The 12,624-nt window shown below is 49.6% G+C and overlaps 7 protein-coding genes across 7 annotated transcripts; 3 read left to right on the forward strand and 4 right to left on the reverse strand.

Annotated features, from left to right (window-relative positions):
* Positions 1 to 60: 60 nt before the first annotated feature.
* DFJ58DRAFT_877886 (uncharacterized protein) lies at positions 61 to 2,517 on the forward strand (the record flags this gene model as incomplete). The annotated part of the gene is made up of 10 exons (XM_041394481.1): positions 61 to 186; positions 237 to 353; positions 401 to 467; positions 513 to 600; positions 649 to 742; positions 789 to 971; positions 1,025 to 1,151; positions 1,207 to 1,556; positions 1,611 to 2,205; positions 2,265 to 2,517. 10 exons carry the CDS (start codon positions 61 to 63, stop codon positions 2,396 to 2,398), a joined length of 1,881 nt encoding a protein of 626 aa, XP_041250342.1. The 3' UTR covers positions 2,399 to 2,517.
* Positions 2,262 to 4,335, reverse strand: DFJ58DRAFT_322159 (uncharacterized protein). The gene is made up of 3 exons (XM_041379835.1): positions 3,773 to 4,335; positions 2,721 to 3,697; positions 2,262 to 2,668 (listed from the first exon to the last, which is right to left on the reverse strand). Exons 1-3 carry the CDS (start codon positions 4,262 to 4,264, stop codon positions 2,617 to 2,619), a joined length of 1,521 nt encoding a protein of 506 aa, XP_041250343.1. The 5' UTR covers positions 4,265 to 4,335; the 3' UTR covers positions 2,262 to 2,616.
* Positions 4,336 to 4,393: 58 nt separating this feature from the next.
* On the reverse strand, positions 4,394 to 5,593 carry DFJ58DRAFT_758396 (uncharacterized protein). Its single transcript, XM_041388288.1, has 4 exons — positions 5,174 to 5,593; positions 4,970 to 5,122; positions 4,754 to 4,920; positions 4,394 to 4,697 (listed from the first exon to the last, which is right to left on the reverse strand). The coding sequence occupies exons 1-4, from the start codon at positions 5,583 to 5,585 to the stop codon at positions 4,500 to 4,502; spliced, it is 930 nt and encodes a 309-aa protein (XP_041250344.1). The 5' UTR covers positions 5,586 to 5,593; the 3' UTR covers positions 4,394 to 4,499.
* Positions 5,594 to 5,619: 26 nt separating this feature from the next.
* On the forward strand, positions 5,620 to 6,483 carry DFJ58DRAFT_676178 (riboflavin kinase; the record flags this gene model as incomplete). Its single annotated transcript, XM_041383114.1, has 4 exons — positions 5,620 to 5,941; positions 5,996 to 6,183; positions 6,233 to 6,335; positions 6,389 to 6,483. Coding segments are annotated over exons 1-4 (636 nt in total), but the record flags the coding sequence as incomplete, so codon positions are not given.
* A 286-nt stretch (positions 6,484 to 6,769) lies between these two features.
* DFJ58DRAFT_758402 (uncharacterized protein) lies at positions 6,770 to 7,552 on the reverse strand. The gene has a single exon (XM_041388289.1). It carries the CDS (start codon positions 7,492 to 7,494, stop codon positions 6,847 to 6,849), a length of 648 nt encoding a protein of 215 aa, XP_041250346.1. The 5' UTR covers positions 7,495 to 7,552; the 3' UTR covers positions 6,770 to 6,846.
* Positions 7,553 to 7,578: 26 nt separating this feature from the next.
* Positions 7,579 to 8,353, forward strand: DFJ58DRAFT_758403 (ubiquinol-cytochrome C reductase UQCRX/QCR9-like protein). The gene is made up of 4 exons (XM_041388290.1): positions 7,579 to 7,649; positions 7,710 to 7,749; positions 7,818 to 7,912; positions 7,979 to 8,353. The coding sequence occupies exons 1-4, from the start codon at positions 7,644 to 7,646 to the stop codon at positions 8,030 to 8,032; spliced, it is 195 nt and encodes a 64-aa protein (XP_041250347.1). The 5' UTR covers positions 7,579 to 7,643; the 3' UTR covers positions 8,033 to 8,353.
* A 38-nt stretch (positions 8,354 to 8,391) lies between these two features.
* DFJ58DRAFT_741334 (SAICAR synthase-like protein) lies at positions 8,392 to 11,699 on the reverse strand. Its single transcript, XM_041387134.1, has 4 exons — positions 11,574 to 11,699; positions 11,129 to 11,511; positions 9,682 to 11,076; positions 8,392 to 9,621 (listed from the first exon to the last, which is right to left on the reverse strand). The coding sequence occupies exons 2-4, from the start codon at positions 11,252 to 11,254 to the stop codon at positions 8,797 to 8,799; spliced, it is 2,346 nt and encodes a 781-aa protein (XP_041250348.1). The 5' UTR covers positions 11,255 to 11,511; positions 11,574 to 11,699; the 3' UTR covers positions 8,392 to 8,796.
* Between the last annotated feature and the right edge of the window lie 925 nt (positions 11,700 to 12,624).

Genomic DNA, 12,624 nt, shown 5'->3' on the forward strand with positions numbered 1-12,624 from the left:
CCCTAATTAGCTCCGAGCCGCGCATCAACTTCATTTTAGCTGTCAACTTCGTTTATAGTCATGTCGCAGACCAACTGCACAGAGGCAGTGAGAGAGGCCATCCAGGCCAACAAGGACCACCAACATGCCTTGAAAGTATACACCGAAAGACTTGAGGCAGAGCTTCAAACTGTCGACAAACTCCTGGTGTGTCATATTCTGTATATTTCGCACTTGGTTTCAATAAAATCTTCTAGGAACCTGCTGATGCTAATCTGGACGGCGAGCCAGACATCGATGTCGGCGGCTCCGTCCTCATTCCAGGTTCCGTTAAGGCATCTGGACTCTTGCCCCCGAGTGAATTGCTTTCAGAGGTGGGAATAGTGCCTGTTTGCTCTTCTGCTGCTGAAGATCCCTCCAGGACTCTCCGTTCTACGAAGAAGCTGCGCGACGCAGTCGATATCTAAGCTTGACAGAGGCTCATCCCAGTGCGTTATTCGGGCCATTACGCTATTCATCCCCTTAACTTGTAGCTGCAGTGACCAAAAAGGACCTTGAAACTCTGAGAGAAGCTGTGAGGACCGAAAACTACCGCATGCACGCTCTGGATGCTCAACGAAAGTTCGTCTTGCTCTGTGCATGATATAATTTTGCCAACTTCTCCTTTAGAGGCAATCCTGTTTTTACAAGTTTGAGTAATCAACCATCAAACTATCTGGAGTTGAATAAGGAGGGACTTGATTGGGATCGCATCGCAGAGAAGGTGCGTTTAAAAATATCATAACCGCTTATTAACACGTGTGCGTCAGGTCTCTTCATCGTCCATGTATATGCGTACACCAAGAGAGTGTGAGATACGCTGGCTGGGTGATCAGCATCCATGTTTCAATCATAGCTCTTGGACACAGGACGAAGTTACCAAACTCAAAGGGCTCGTCGCAGAATACGGGAATGAGCAAGTGGATTGGGAGGCCGTGGTGGATAAACTTGGGGTATGTCTGCTTTTTGAACTAACAGAAAAAAAGTGACGATCTACACATGACAGACCCACCGAATGCCATTGGACTGCATGATACACGGCACAACGCCAAAAATTCATTTGTGGACACCAGATTCTGACGAGCGTTTGTTGAAAGCTGTTGCCACCTTCGGTCACGATAACTGGTCTGTAGGTGTGTCTTGCAATATTGCACATTTGTGTCCGCGTTCAACAAAATTACTGTGCAGTCGCCTGTCAAGTCTCAGAAGATGCTACTCCTAGTCAGTGCCAGAACCGCTATCAACGCACTCTCGACCCCGCTCTGAAGCACAAAGCATGGTCTGATGAGGAGGACTCACGCCTACGTCTCGCAGTCCAAGCGTACGGTACTTCCTGGGTATATGTCGCATCCGCCATCCCAGGTCGTCATAATGATCAGTGTCGTGATCGTTGGAACGATATTCTTAACCCTGCGGTAACCAAAGGGAGGTGGACCGAAGAAGAAGACCAAGACCTTTTGACCACAGTACAGCAACTGGGGACTTCGAGCTGGAAGGAGATCAGCAATCGACTGGGCAGCGGGCGCACCGATAGCATGGTAATATTCATCGCTTCAGAAGCCCATTTTTCTTTTTCATTTATTTTGCTCTAGTGTCGGAACAGGTACAATAATCTCCAACGGTCAAAGACCTCGAAGCCAACCAAAACGCAATCTCAAACAGCAACTTTTAGCGTCATCGCTCAACCCTCAATAGACATCGTCGCAGAGTCATCTCGAGCAGCATCTCGGAAGAGAAAAGCATCCGCTCCTGCTGATGAGTCCATCGACGTGAATGAATTCGCGTCCATTAAGGAATCAAGCTCTGTGCACAGAATTCCAGGTATACATGTAACCGCGAGGACGGCTGATTCGGCTATAATGTTCCTTGAACCGGTCATCAATGCCAACCCTGAAACTCACAAGAAACGCACTCGAGAAGTTCTAGGGATAGCCAAGAGCAAGAGTCCTGAGAAGGCAAAAGGGAAGTCAAAGTCAACGAATCCTGACGCTAGCACTACCCCCGAGGGCACTGGCGACCCATCAACGTCTACTAAAAAAGTGGGAAGAAAGAAGAAGGTTTATGTAGAACCCGCATCCGAAGAAATACCAGCCAAGAAAGCTCCCCGTCCTAGAGCCCGACCTGTTCGCAGCAAAAAGAATGCCGCGCCTGGTACCATGGTTTTGGATTTAGGGCCTCCTGTTTCATGTACGTAGTCGTGTTACCGTGCTGTTTTTAGATCTTGACTCTCTTTAACGCGCCAGCAGGGAATAATAGCGGGACTACTGATCAAGCTGGTCCAAACACTCTGAATCCTGGAGGCCCCGGACTCGTGGTCCAGTGCTGTCATATCAGTGAATTAGGCTTGAGACCACCATCGCCGTCGAATCAAATGGGATAGGTGCTCCTGAATGTCGAGGTTTCATAACGATGTCTTGCTTTTTGTTCGAAAGTGTCGGTGAGCCTGAAATGATAAATTGTCTCATAATACATGCGTAGAAGGTATTTCAACCGTGAAATCGTATGTTACGGTCCATAACTTGACGCTTCGTACTTGTGTGTCTCCAGCTCCTGGTCGGCTCTCTAATATATTCTACCTACTGGCACCGAGCCTTTCCATTAGTACAAGGGCGGGAACATTACAAGACTGCTAGCACGATGTCCTTTGTAACTGTAACGAAGGTCAGCACGATGCTCATCAACTTCGTGCTTCAATGACTGACCCTGGATATTTCGCATCTATGCACTGCCGGCAATCATCCCAGTTTCGTGTACAATCCCTGCACATGGGGGACGCGCAAGTTTTGCATGAATGCGCTGCCTCAGTCCATCTACACCGATGACAGTAGCAGTGACTACAACTGGAGCACCTCGATAAGCGGGGTACACAGTCATCGCAAATATGGCGACGGCATATCCCGCACTTCTCAGTGAACCGTGGACACGAGAGTTGAAGCTGTTCTGTATCCTCCTCCTCTTCAATGCAGTCATCACACAACCTTGTCCTACTGCAAACTGTACAGCTCCGGATGTATGCGCACCAATCCTGGCAATACACGACTTTGCAGCTTGGGCATTCAGTGAACGGCGTCCCGGATGGGTCGGCTGAACAGAGTGCACACAGCCATGTCCGTGAACATGCACATGTGCGCCCTCCTGGTTCACAGTCTGAACAGACCATGTCTCGGAAGCGATTGCGATTACGGGACCAGCAGTAAACGTTACCACAGCGGCGCCACGCTGAAGCAAGGCCCTGGCGAACGCAGTCCCGACAAGGAGCAATTCTTGGAGGGTGCTCGTGGCTGATGGACCGGTGGTCGTTCTCCGTATCTGGTTCTTTGATAGGATCGATGATTTCAAATGCTGTGTGGTTAGGTCTAGGGGTCCACTGAGTGTCGCCTTCAGGCCGTCCAACACACCAGCTCAGTGACTCCATGCAATACCACTGAGAGCATATTGGACACTGGCCGGTTTGAGGTGTTGCGCAGGGAACGCAGAGAAACTCTCGGTCGTGGTAAGAGCAGCCCACGACAGAGACGATGGAAGATGCCTTGCAGCTTGAGTTTTCGCACGCGTGTACACCGCAGACACGGCATCGGATAAGGTCGTGGGAGCACAGTGGGCAGGTAGTAGTGGGGGCATCATGTTCCAGCACCTCTGGATCTACAAGCTTCAACTCCACAAGACGGTGCAAGAAAACCTAAAATATATGATATTACCACGGAGACTGCAAGATTCTGGGATCACCAGGGAATACCACGAGCATCGCACTTACGATTGCGTTCTTTCTGCGACGTTCATGTTCTTGCTTCCTCTTTATCTCTTGCTCCTGCCTTCGTGATTCTTCATCCTTCTTCCATTCATTCACCTGTCCGGTTATGAAAATCTTCAATTCGTTCTGTACGTCTTCGTCTGCGGGTAAAGGAAAGTCCGGGATGCCCTCGGAGCCCTGGGTGATATCCCTTACTACCATGTTATTCAGATCAATTGAGAAGCATATGGTCTTCTGGCGTGACACGGGATCGAGTCTGGAAAGATGAAGACCGGAATGTTCCAAGACACTGGTAGTAGCATTTAAAATGGCAAGGAAGGACGAGTGCGAGGGTAACATCTCATCCGGGGTGACTACACCGTCTACGCTATCGCGACTTGCGAGAGCTCTTGCAATCTCCACGATCTTGGGATAGATTGGATGGTCAGCTCCGACATGACGGAACTGCATTGTGTTTAGTTTATGGATTGTGATGTTAATGACCGGAGGTGGCATGTTGGTGGTCGGAACGATGGGAGCAGTAGACTGATCATTCACAGTTCCGACACTGGGTGCTAATACATACCCCTAGGCTTCACGCGTCATGGGGAAACCTTGACTTCAAAACGTCATGGAGTAACACAAAACAATCAAGGACAAGCACCAGGCCCAGCTAGATTATTTGATGGGTACGTAAAACAGGACTATAATACGCCCACGAGGCCTATTTATTATATGCGAAATGAAATTGTTAAGCCGAAACTTTCCACCGCTTCCGTGGGTACGTGGAGGCTTCCCAGTTGACAATGTGACCCAGCAATTCGCCATCTTCTTGCCCGAGATTATCTTCTGTTGCTGTGAGCAGATTCTTCAATGACTCCTGAACAAGCCCTGCAGTCTTGAGTTTCCTTTCGAGTGAGGGAAGCGCGGCTTTTTTAGGGGGAGATGCCTTTGAGCAAGGTCAGTCAATACACCGGAAGACAACGATAACAACAATGGAATCACTGGTGTTCTGAGATACGTATGCTTCGGTGGCAATGCGGGGAAATGTGTCGGAAGCTGACGTAGAGTCCCTGGCACAACGGGGGGCATATTCTCGTCATCTGAAGGAAGGAGTTCAGGCGACTGCGACCGTGAAGGTGGCATTTCAAAAATCGGCTCGGCTGGTTCAGCTTAATCCATGGTCAAACATTCAAGTTAGCATGGTTCAACATTACGTACCAGAAACTTTTGTAAATTCCGCAGCGATTGTGCGTAGATCCTTTGTTTTCAAATCTCGCTCTTCGCATGCCACTAGCATGTCCTTTGCTATCGGTATTGCGCGATTGGCAAGATTAGCGTACTGGTGGGCGCGTTCATATAGATTCTGAATGACTGCTCTCTGAGATGTGAGCCCAATAACTAACAGAATGAAGGGCCGCGTACAGGCTACGACTTCTTTCTCTAGTCTCTTCAACGCGGGGGGTTCGATTGAATCATATTCTGAGGTCTGTAGCTGGGCAAGGATGAGCCGTTGCACTTCTTTGGAAGCTATTTCTGGAGAGATATCGGGTATGATCTCAGCGACTGCCACGCTTGGTTGACGTGGATGTTGGACATGAAACTGATAAGTTGAGGCTGCTGCCAGTGCTGGCGGCGGGGGCGGCGGGAATCGATGCGGATAATGCGCTACCGCTGGCTGAAGCAGCTGGGGCGGTCCTGAACCAGTTGCATATACGATAGGATAAGGCTGTTGATATGTTCCATAGCTTTGCTGATATGGAACGAAATTTGACATGGAAGTAGCGTGTTGGCCTGGGTAAGCCAGATTGGTCATGCTCACCCCGGCAGTAACCATAATTTCCCTGGCTCGGTAATATTTATCACTAGCTGATCTTTCTCTTATATATGCCGTGCGGCAGTGATAGATAGCTGAGCGCTGCGCTTGTGCAAGCTCTCTTCACATGTTCGCCTTACTAAGTTTTCTATTTAGTTTTTTCAAAATGGGCGATGCAGCCGGAGAGGTCATAGCTTCTCCGAGTGTGCCAGACTCCAGCAAGGAATCCGTGCCTGACGTCCCAGACGAATATTTCCGCACAAGCAGGCCAGATATCGTTGGGTCCGATATTCCAGACGCTCCGTTTCCAATTAAACTGTCTGGTCCCGTGCAGCATGGATTCGGCAGAGGGAGCAAAGACCTCGGATGTCCAACTGGTATGTTTCCAAGCTGAATCTTGATCAAGCTGAATCGATGGGTGTGAACTATAGCGAATCTTCCTGACGATTCCCTCCCACCCATGATCGATGCTGCAAAGACAGGAGTCTACTACGGCTATGCTCAGGTTACCCCTTCTGAGGGAACATCGTCATCTTTATCTGACCAAGACATATGCGTCTTGCCCATGGTCATGAGCTTTGGGTGGAATCCTTTTTACAAGAATGAGCGCATGACTGCGGTAAGTCTTCCTCTGCTATCTTTGAACCATCCTGAATCACGTCGCCCAGGAAATTCACATAATGCACGAGTTTAAAAGCGATTTTTATGGATATGATATGAAGGCTTTGGTATTGGGATATATCCGTCCAGAACTGCATTACACTTCACGAGGTGCGGTTGTCCCTAGACTGCTTTCACTCATACTAACGAGTTTCTACCCACAGAAGCACTTATCGAGGACATAGAGTTTGACAAGAAGGTCGCACTCAAGTCAATGGCAAGGCCAGGGTACGAGAAGTACATGTCGGACCCTTTCTTCACGGTCTAAGCGCGCGATCAAGTCACCAGACCCCTTGCACTTCGAATTGATCGTGCTATGACCATAACACATCACTTGCGGAGCACAAGGTAATTAGAGCATTACACAGTAGATGATTGTACTATGATTGTAACACATAGAAGTCTTGCCAGCGGGCGTTGTACTGTAGAGCGAGAATCAATGACATTGCCATTGGCTGGATACCGTGGAGACCCTTGTCGACACTCCCCGCCTGTAATGAAGAAAGACCAGTGGATTGTTGATGAGCAGACTTATAAAATTCTGCTTGAGAGTGCGTGCCGCGAATAACTATCATTAATTTAGAAGATGCATCACAATACCAACCGGAAACAGCGCACAATACTATAGTCGTCTTGCTTTCTTTGCCCTCGTCCCTCCAATCTTTATAGGTGTCCTGTCCTCAACTATCACCACCGACGACCGAATATTATCTCCCTCAGAAGTCATGAACGCCTTCTGTACGGCTTCCCTCCCCCACCCGAACCCTTTAAACTTCAGCGCAAGCGTGACGGGCGACACACCACCATCCTTGAAGTTCGGACGAGTTATTTCCTCCTCGACGCGCTTGAAAGCGCGCACAGCACATTGATACCCTGCTTCATAGCTGCTTTTATTCGCACCCTTGAAACCACATGATCCACTTGTCCACCATCCATTCTTGACAAGCTTGCCGGACGGATAGGTGAAAACGACGCGGCAATTGTTGTGTGTAGTGTATACGTGGAGGTGGTAAGGCTTTGTACGCTCCGCGATGTCCTTCTTTGGTTCCCTCATTGTTGCAGTTAAAGGGTTGTAGTATGTATTTGGGCCCATTGGAGGTTTGTCTAGTGGAGGAGCAGCCGAGTCTTCACCTCCCCACATGTCATCGGCGAGACTGGTCCCGAAGGTGGCAGATCTTGAGAAAACTGCATTTTCGTGCAGGCGAGCACGATGAAGAGATTGTCGTGCAGCGTTGAGCACTGATGGTCGTAGTTGAGCGAGTGAGACCATCGCCAGGACTGCTGCTTAAGTTGAGCAAACGCAGAAATTAGCAAGACTTAGACGCGTCTGAGGACCGTGAGAAAGCAAAGTTCTGTCACATTTTCGGATTGCACCGGGTTCGGGACCTTCTGCATCCAACTCGCTGCTCACAAAAAACCATGGCTGTAAGTCGAATAAATGGTCGAGAGTCAATGACATGACACTAACTGTGACTCCGTTTGTAGCTTGCCAACGCGTTCTACAACACCTTCGTGAAGCGCAACAGTACGTGACCCGATCCTCTACAGCGCTCGTGGTCATGTACGGTTCGATTAACCAAATCAAACCTCTAGGCGTCTTCGTAACTTCTATTTTCGCTGGAGCCTTTGCGTTCAACGTGGGCTTTGACGTCGCTGTGACCAGTTTCTGGGACCGTTGGAACCAGGGGGTGAGTAGCCGACACATCTAACGCCGCCCGACGACTGACTATGCCGTCTTTACTCGCATGATTTAGAAACAATGGAAGGACATTCGTTCGAGATATGTCCAGGAGGAATCGGACTCATAGTTTCATCCCAGTTGGCCAGCGACCTACTTGCATAATGATTATAATTAGACTTCTTCCCGGAATTGAGTTGTCGTTGTGTGCCAGAACGTGGACACCACGGGTTATTTCATCGTGACAATTCGGTGTTGTCGATGCGCTGATTAGCGCTGCGTATCTGCTTCCATTTGCCCATGCAGGCCGCACTCTGGCAGCTTGACACGATCTGCCACCGTCTGCTAATTAAACATCGGGTCTCCTTCCTGGACTTCACTTGTGGGGGTACGCTAAATCGAAAAGTGCATCACCCTGCGGTGATTTCATCAGGAAAATTCAGTGATGTTGATGCACTTAGCACTACATATATGTTCTATTTATCCACCGACAATACGGGCGAGCTGGCACCTGCCCAACTTGTTGCGGTGAAGAAGCTAAGGCAATTACAGAGTCTATTGGCCAACACGATGACGTAGGGTTCGATATGTACGTGTTTGAATATGTTGAGTATGCGAGTATATACCTCGGAACACGGCGCTACATGAATGCAAATGAGGGTGAGGTACAGTGCTAGAATACGACGCTGAATTGTAAAGTGCAAATGTGCATTGGTCTATTGATGATGATGACGATGATGACGATGGAAGACAGACAGAAGGCAGTTGGATAGAAATACGGACGCCCAGGCGTGGCGGAATATAGGTAGAAAAACCCACATACAACGCGATAGATACCACATCGGCTAAGGAGAAAAGGTGTCACTGGGAATAGGAGAGAGATGATAGTGAGTATCAAGTGGAGAGCATGCCGGGATCTTCATCATCTAAGCGGCTGAAGATTTCATCAAAGATTACTTTGCCATCAGTGGATAGAGGGGGAAGCTCGTGGGTGTCAGCAGATGGATCATCCCGCGAAGCTTTGATCCTGCAAACACGTTCTTCGTTCCAGATGTTCTCGAGGGCCTCGGTAAGGTTCTTCAACCCGAACAGGAACCCGCGATCAGGCTCTTCGGGAAAGTGAGGGGGGAACCGAGCATATATCAGCCCCGTTTCCACGTCCATTTCAGCTTGGTAACCCTTAGAACTTGACACCTGATGGATGATATCGCGATCTGCGGGTGGAGGATAAGGAAGCCAATCGCGCCCAGTAGTTGTATGCGCGAAATCAACGATGCGGACGTTAACTTCGCCGCGCTTTCGCTTGCCGCTGGAACGCTTGCCAACTGGACCGACGAGCAGGTCTTCGCTATGAATACGGCGCAATAAGGGCCGCTCGTCACTGGCGCTGGACCGTGTACTGGACCGCTCCAACGACTCTCCACGCTTACTACGGGATGAAGGGTGCTCGAGAATGCATGTTCGGAATGCTTCTTGCGCCTCACGATCTCCGTCATAGATAAGGAGGAGACTGCAGCCATAGAACCTGAAGCCCTTCAGACGATTGATGATCCGAGCTAGAGTATAAAGCTTCTGGAGAAGAATAGGAATCTGCCAGACGAGGAGACGTTCCCCATCTTGCAGGAAAGATGCCAACACCGACTCAAACTCTTCAGCTTTTACGTCTCGGCCCCTGTACTTGTCTTGGGTCACGTATGCTTGCGTGGCGTTGTTCCACACCTTGAATGTAAACCAGTTTAGTCAAGTCTAGATTTCTCACCGATCTATATATATACTGACCTGCATACCACAGACCCGGACGCCCAGGGGTCTGCTCGTCGTGTGGTCACACTTCTTCCGTTGGCTCTTCTTTTTGGCGAGCGTCGCGTCCATGCCATACTGTCGTGTCCCCATCTTGAGGTCAAGAACGCACGAGCGCTTTAACCGACCAGTCAAATCTTCCATGCAAATGAAATGGTTTTGACGCGTGATCGAGTCATCAAAGTTGAATGTGGATGGAGGTTTACTGGAAACAGGTGTTACAGGGGTAGAAAATCCGAGAGATCGTGACCGACTCCGATGTCTTGTAAGGGAGGGAGGTAGGTCGAGTTGGTTCTGATCTTCAAGCGTGACGGAATCCCTGTCGCTGGCACTTTCTTGTGCATACATCGAGTCCATAGCAGACTCACTCTGGACACGCGGAAGAACAGAGGAAAACCGGTGACTTCCTTCCTCTCCTTTCAGCCTCTTCGCTTGTCCTATAGGGTGCCTCCGACGATGTGAGCGAGTGCGTCGGGCAGATGAAATCGGATGACCCTCATGATCAGCCATCTCACCCTCATCCTCTGTCTTCGTGGACCACTTGGCGCGATTCCGACGCTGGAACCTGCGGAGAATGGTATTAAAGACGTGATCCTTGAGCTTTGTGTTGACCATCGTTAACCCTGTGCCCCCAAACCAACTAGGGGTTCCTTGTTGCTGCCCGATCCCCGACTCGGAATGGAAAGGACGTAAGGACTGCGGGTGAATTCCCTCCGGCACCAACGTACGATGAGCTGAATGAGGGTCCATGAATGGCGAGGTCGGAAGGATGCCTGAAGAGCAATCTGGCGAGTTGGAAGGGGGAGGCGGCTCCCCCTCTTGGAGAGGAATGGTAGCCTGACGCAAGAGAGGGCTGCACTGCACCGATGAAGGCTCTGGTCGCATAAGGTCAGGTGTTGACGCAATCACACCGTGCATGGACGTGAGATGTCTGGGAGCATCAGGGAATTTATGGTAAGACGGCGGGTAAGAGAACGAGACGGGACGATCGTGTTTCGGCCCGTCAAGATGGAGGACCCATTCAGGAATTATGTGGCGATTGCGGTCAAGCACCACTTCGGGCATTTCATCGGATGTTTCATGGCTCGATACATCATCATCTTCCAGAAACTGGGCGGGATACGATGTTAACCCCTGAGTGGGACGAGAAAGGTAGGAATTAGATGTGTGATAGTCAGGAGATGATGGGTGGGCGGAATGAGGATGGGGAGTATGTGTGTCAGGTACACTCGAGTTGGTGGCTGGTAATGAGCCTTTGGATACGCGTCGGTAAGTGACAAGCATCACACCAAGATAACGTGGAATGAATCCAAGTAATGGGGGTGCTTCTCGCTCAACAGCTTCATAAAACTGATTTTCTCTCGAAACCAGAGGCTGTGTAAGATGCCATAAGAAACGGATCACGACAGAACAATACTAGACATACCTTGCACACAGCACGCTTGGTAAATCTATATATCGCGTTGTGGCCACCGACTTGGTTTCGGAAAGGACGTAGAGGGATATGTGGAAGACTCTCATCTGATGTACCGAATGTCATATTCAGTGGCATTCGCTCCAGCCCTCCAGGCGATTGTAGCAGATTGCGCCCGACTAGGGATCAGCTTTGAAATAAAGACGAGCACTTGTCGACAAGTACTTGTAGATATTAATCCCTATGCTCTGGGACAAAGATTTGTTTGTGAGTTATGGTCCAGTGTGACCTGCACGGAGGGTTCTTCGTTTTTGAAGAATGATGAATGACGGACGAGACACGTGCTTCAGAATGATGACTAAGCCACAAAGTTCAAGCACCTTCAAGCGGTGTACCTGCCTCCTCAAGTTAATTCAGCACGAAATGCGGAGAAATCATCGAGTGACAAGCATCTTACCTTGTAGGAATGAAAGAACCTGAATCCAAACGTCAGAGCCGACTTTTCTACCCAGCGCAATCATATGCGGTGCCACGGGTCCTATCGCACGTTCGCTGGCAAACATGCTCAGGCTGCGACAAAACCCACAAAACCACCTGATCCTTGGCAAATGAAATCATGGTCGGGATCAAACCGAGTAAGATTCGTCTTCGCCGCAGTCATCCCACCTTTCTTCCCATCAATGGCGAATGAGAGCATGCACGGTCTTGCACTGCTTGGAAGCATGTATACTACGCCCGTAGGCGCCCGCGTTTAGCCGCACCTTCTCAACAGCCTGGAACGTGGCCTCCGTTTTCCCACCATTGCCCACACATGTTTCCGTTCTCTTCAATGGTTAGTACGTGTAATCAAGATGTAGGCCGATATCGAATTGCTAGCACCTTGGACACAACTTCCCCCGTGGGGACTGATGACAGATGTGAGTACGATATCATTAAACTCAACGTTTTACAAATTGCACAGGTCCGAGTCCAACAGGAGAATTCCGAATGCCTGTTTTCAGCCAAACCCAACTATGGATCGTCACCAACTTCCGAGTTTGGCCACCTGGCACTGATTCCTATCAGTGTTCCTTCGGTGAGTTTGAAGAATGAATTCATTGAATCATCCGGTTCGAGGAGCTATCAACGTTCTATTACCACCCATTTCATCCCCACTGGCCTGAGAGTCGAGTCAGCAAATCTGGTGGTTCCGTGCAGATAAGCCCCGCGGTGCCTTCTCCACTGTGGCCCCCGGGCGACACGGCGGATACTAGTTCGTTTATACCCGGTACTCTATCGACGTTCTCTGTCTTCTCCTTGATTATTATTGCGAGTGCGAGAAATATTTCGCATTCCGCCGCTTTCATTCATAGCTGCGAATAGCTATGATCACTCACTATGGGCATGATAAGTTAGTGTGTCAGATAACGTGTATGTGTGAGTGTAAACTTGTATCCAGTTTCCGCCGGTTCAAATTTGACATTCTTAGAGAGCGGACCGGTATTTGGAGAAGAACGGCGCAGATCCGA

The sequence above is a fragment of the Suillus subalutaceus genome (assembly GCF_016647625.1).
Source record: "Suillus subalutaceus strain FC151 chromosome Unknown DFJ58scaffold_4, whole genome shotgun sequence".
In the NCBI taxonomy this organism is placed as follows: domain Eukaryota; kingdom Fungi; phylum Basidiomycota; class Agaricomycetes; order Boletales; family Suillaceae; genus Suillus; species Suillus subalutaceus.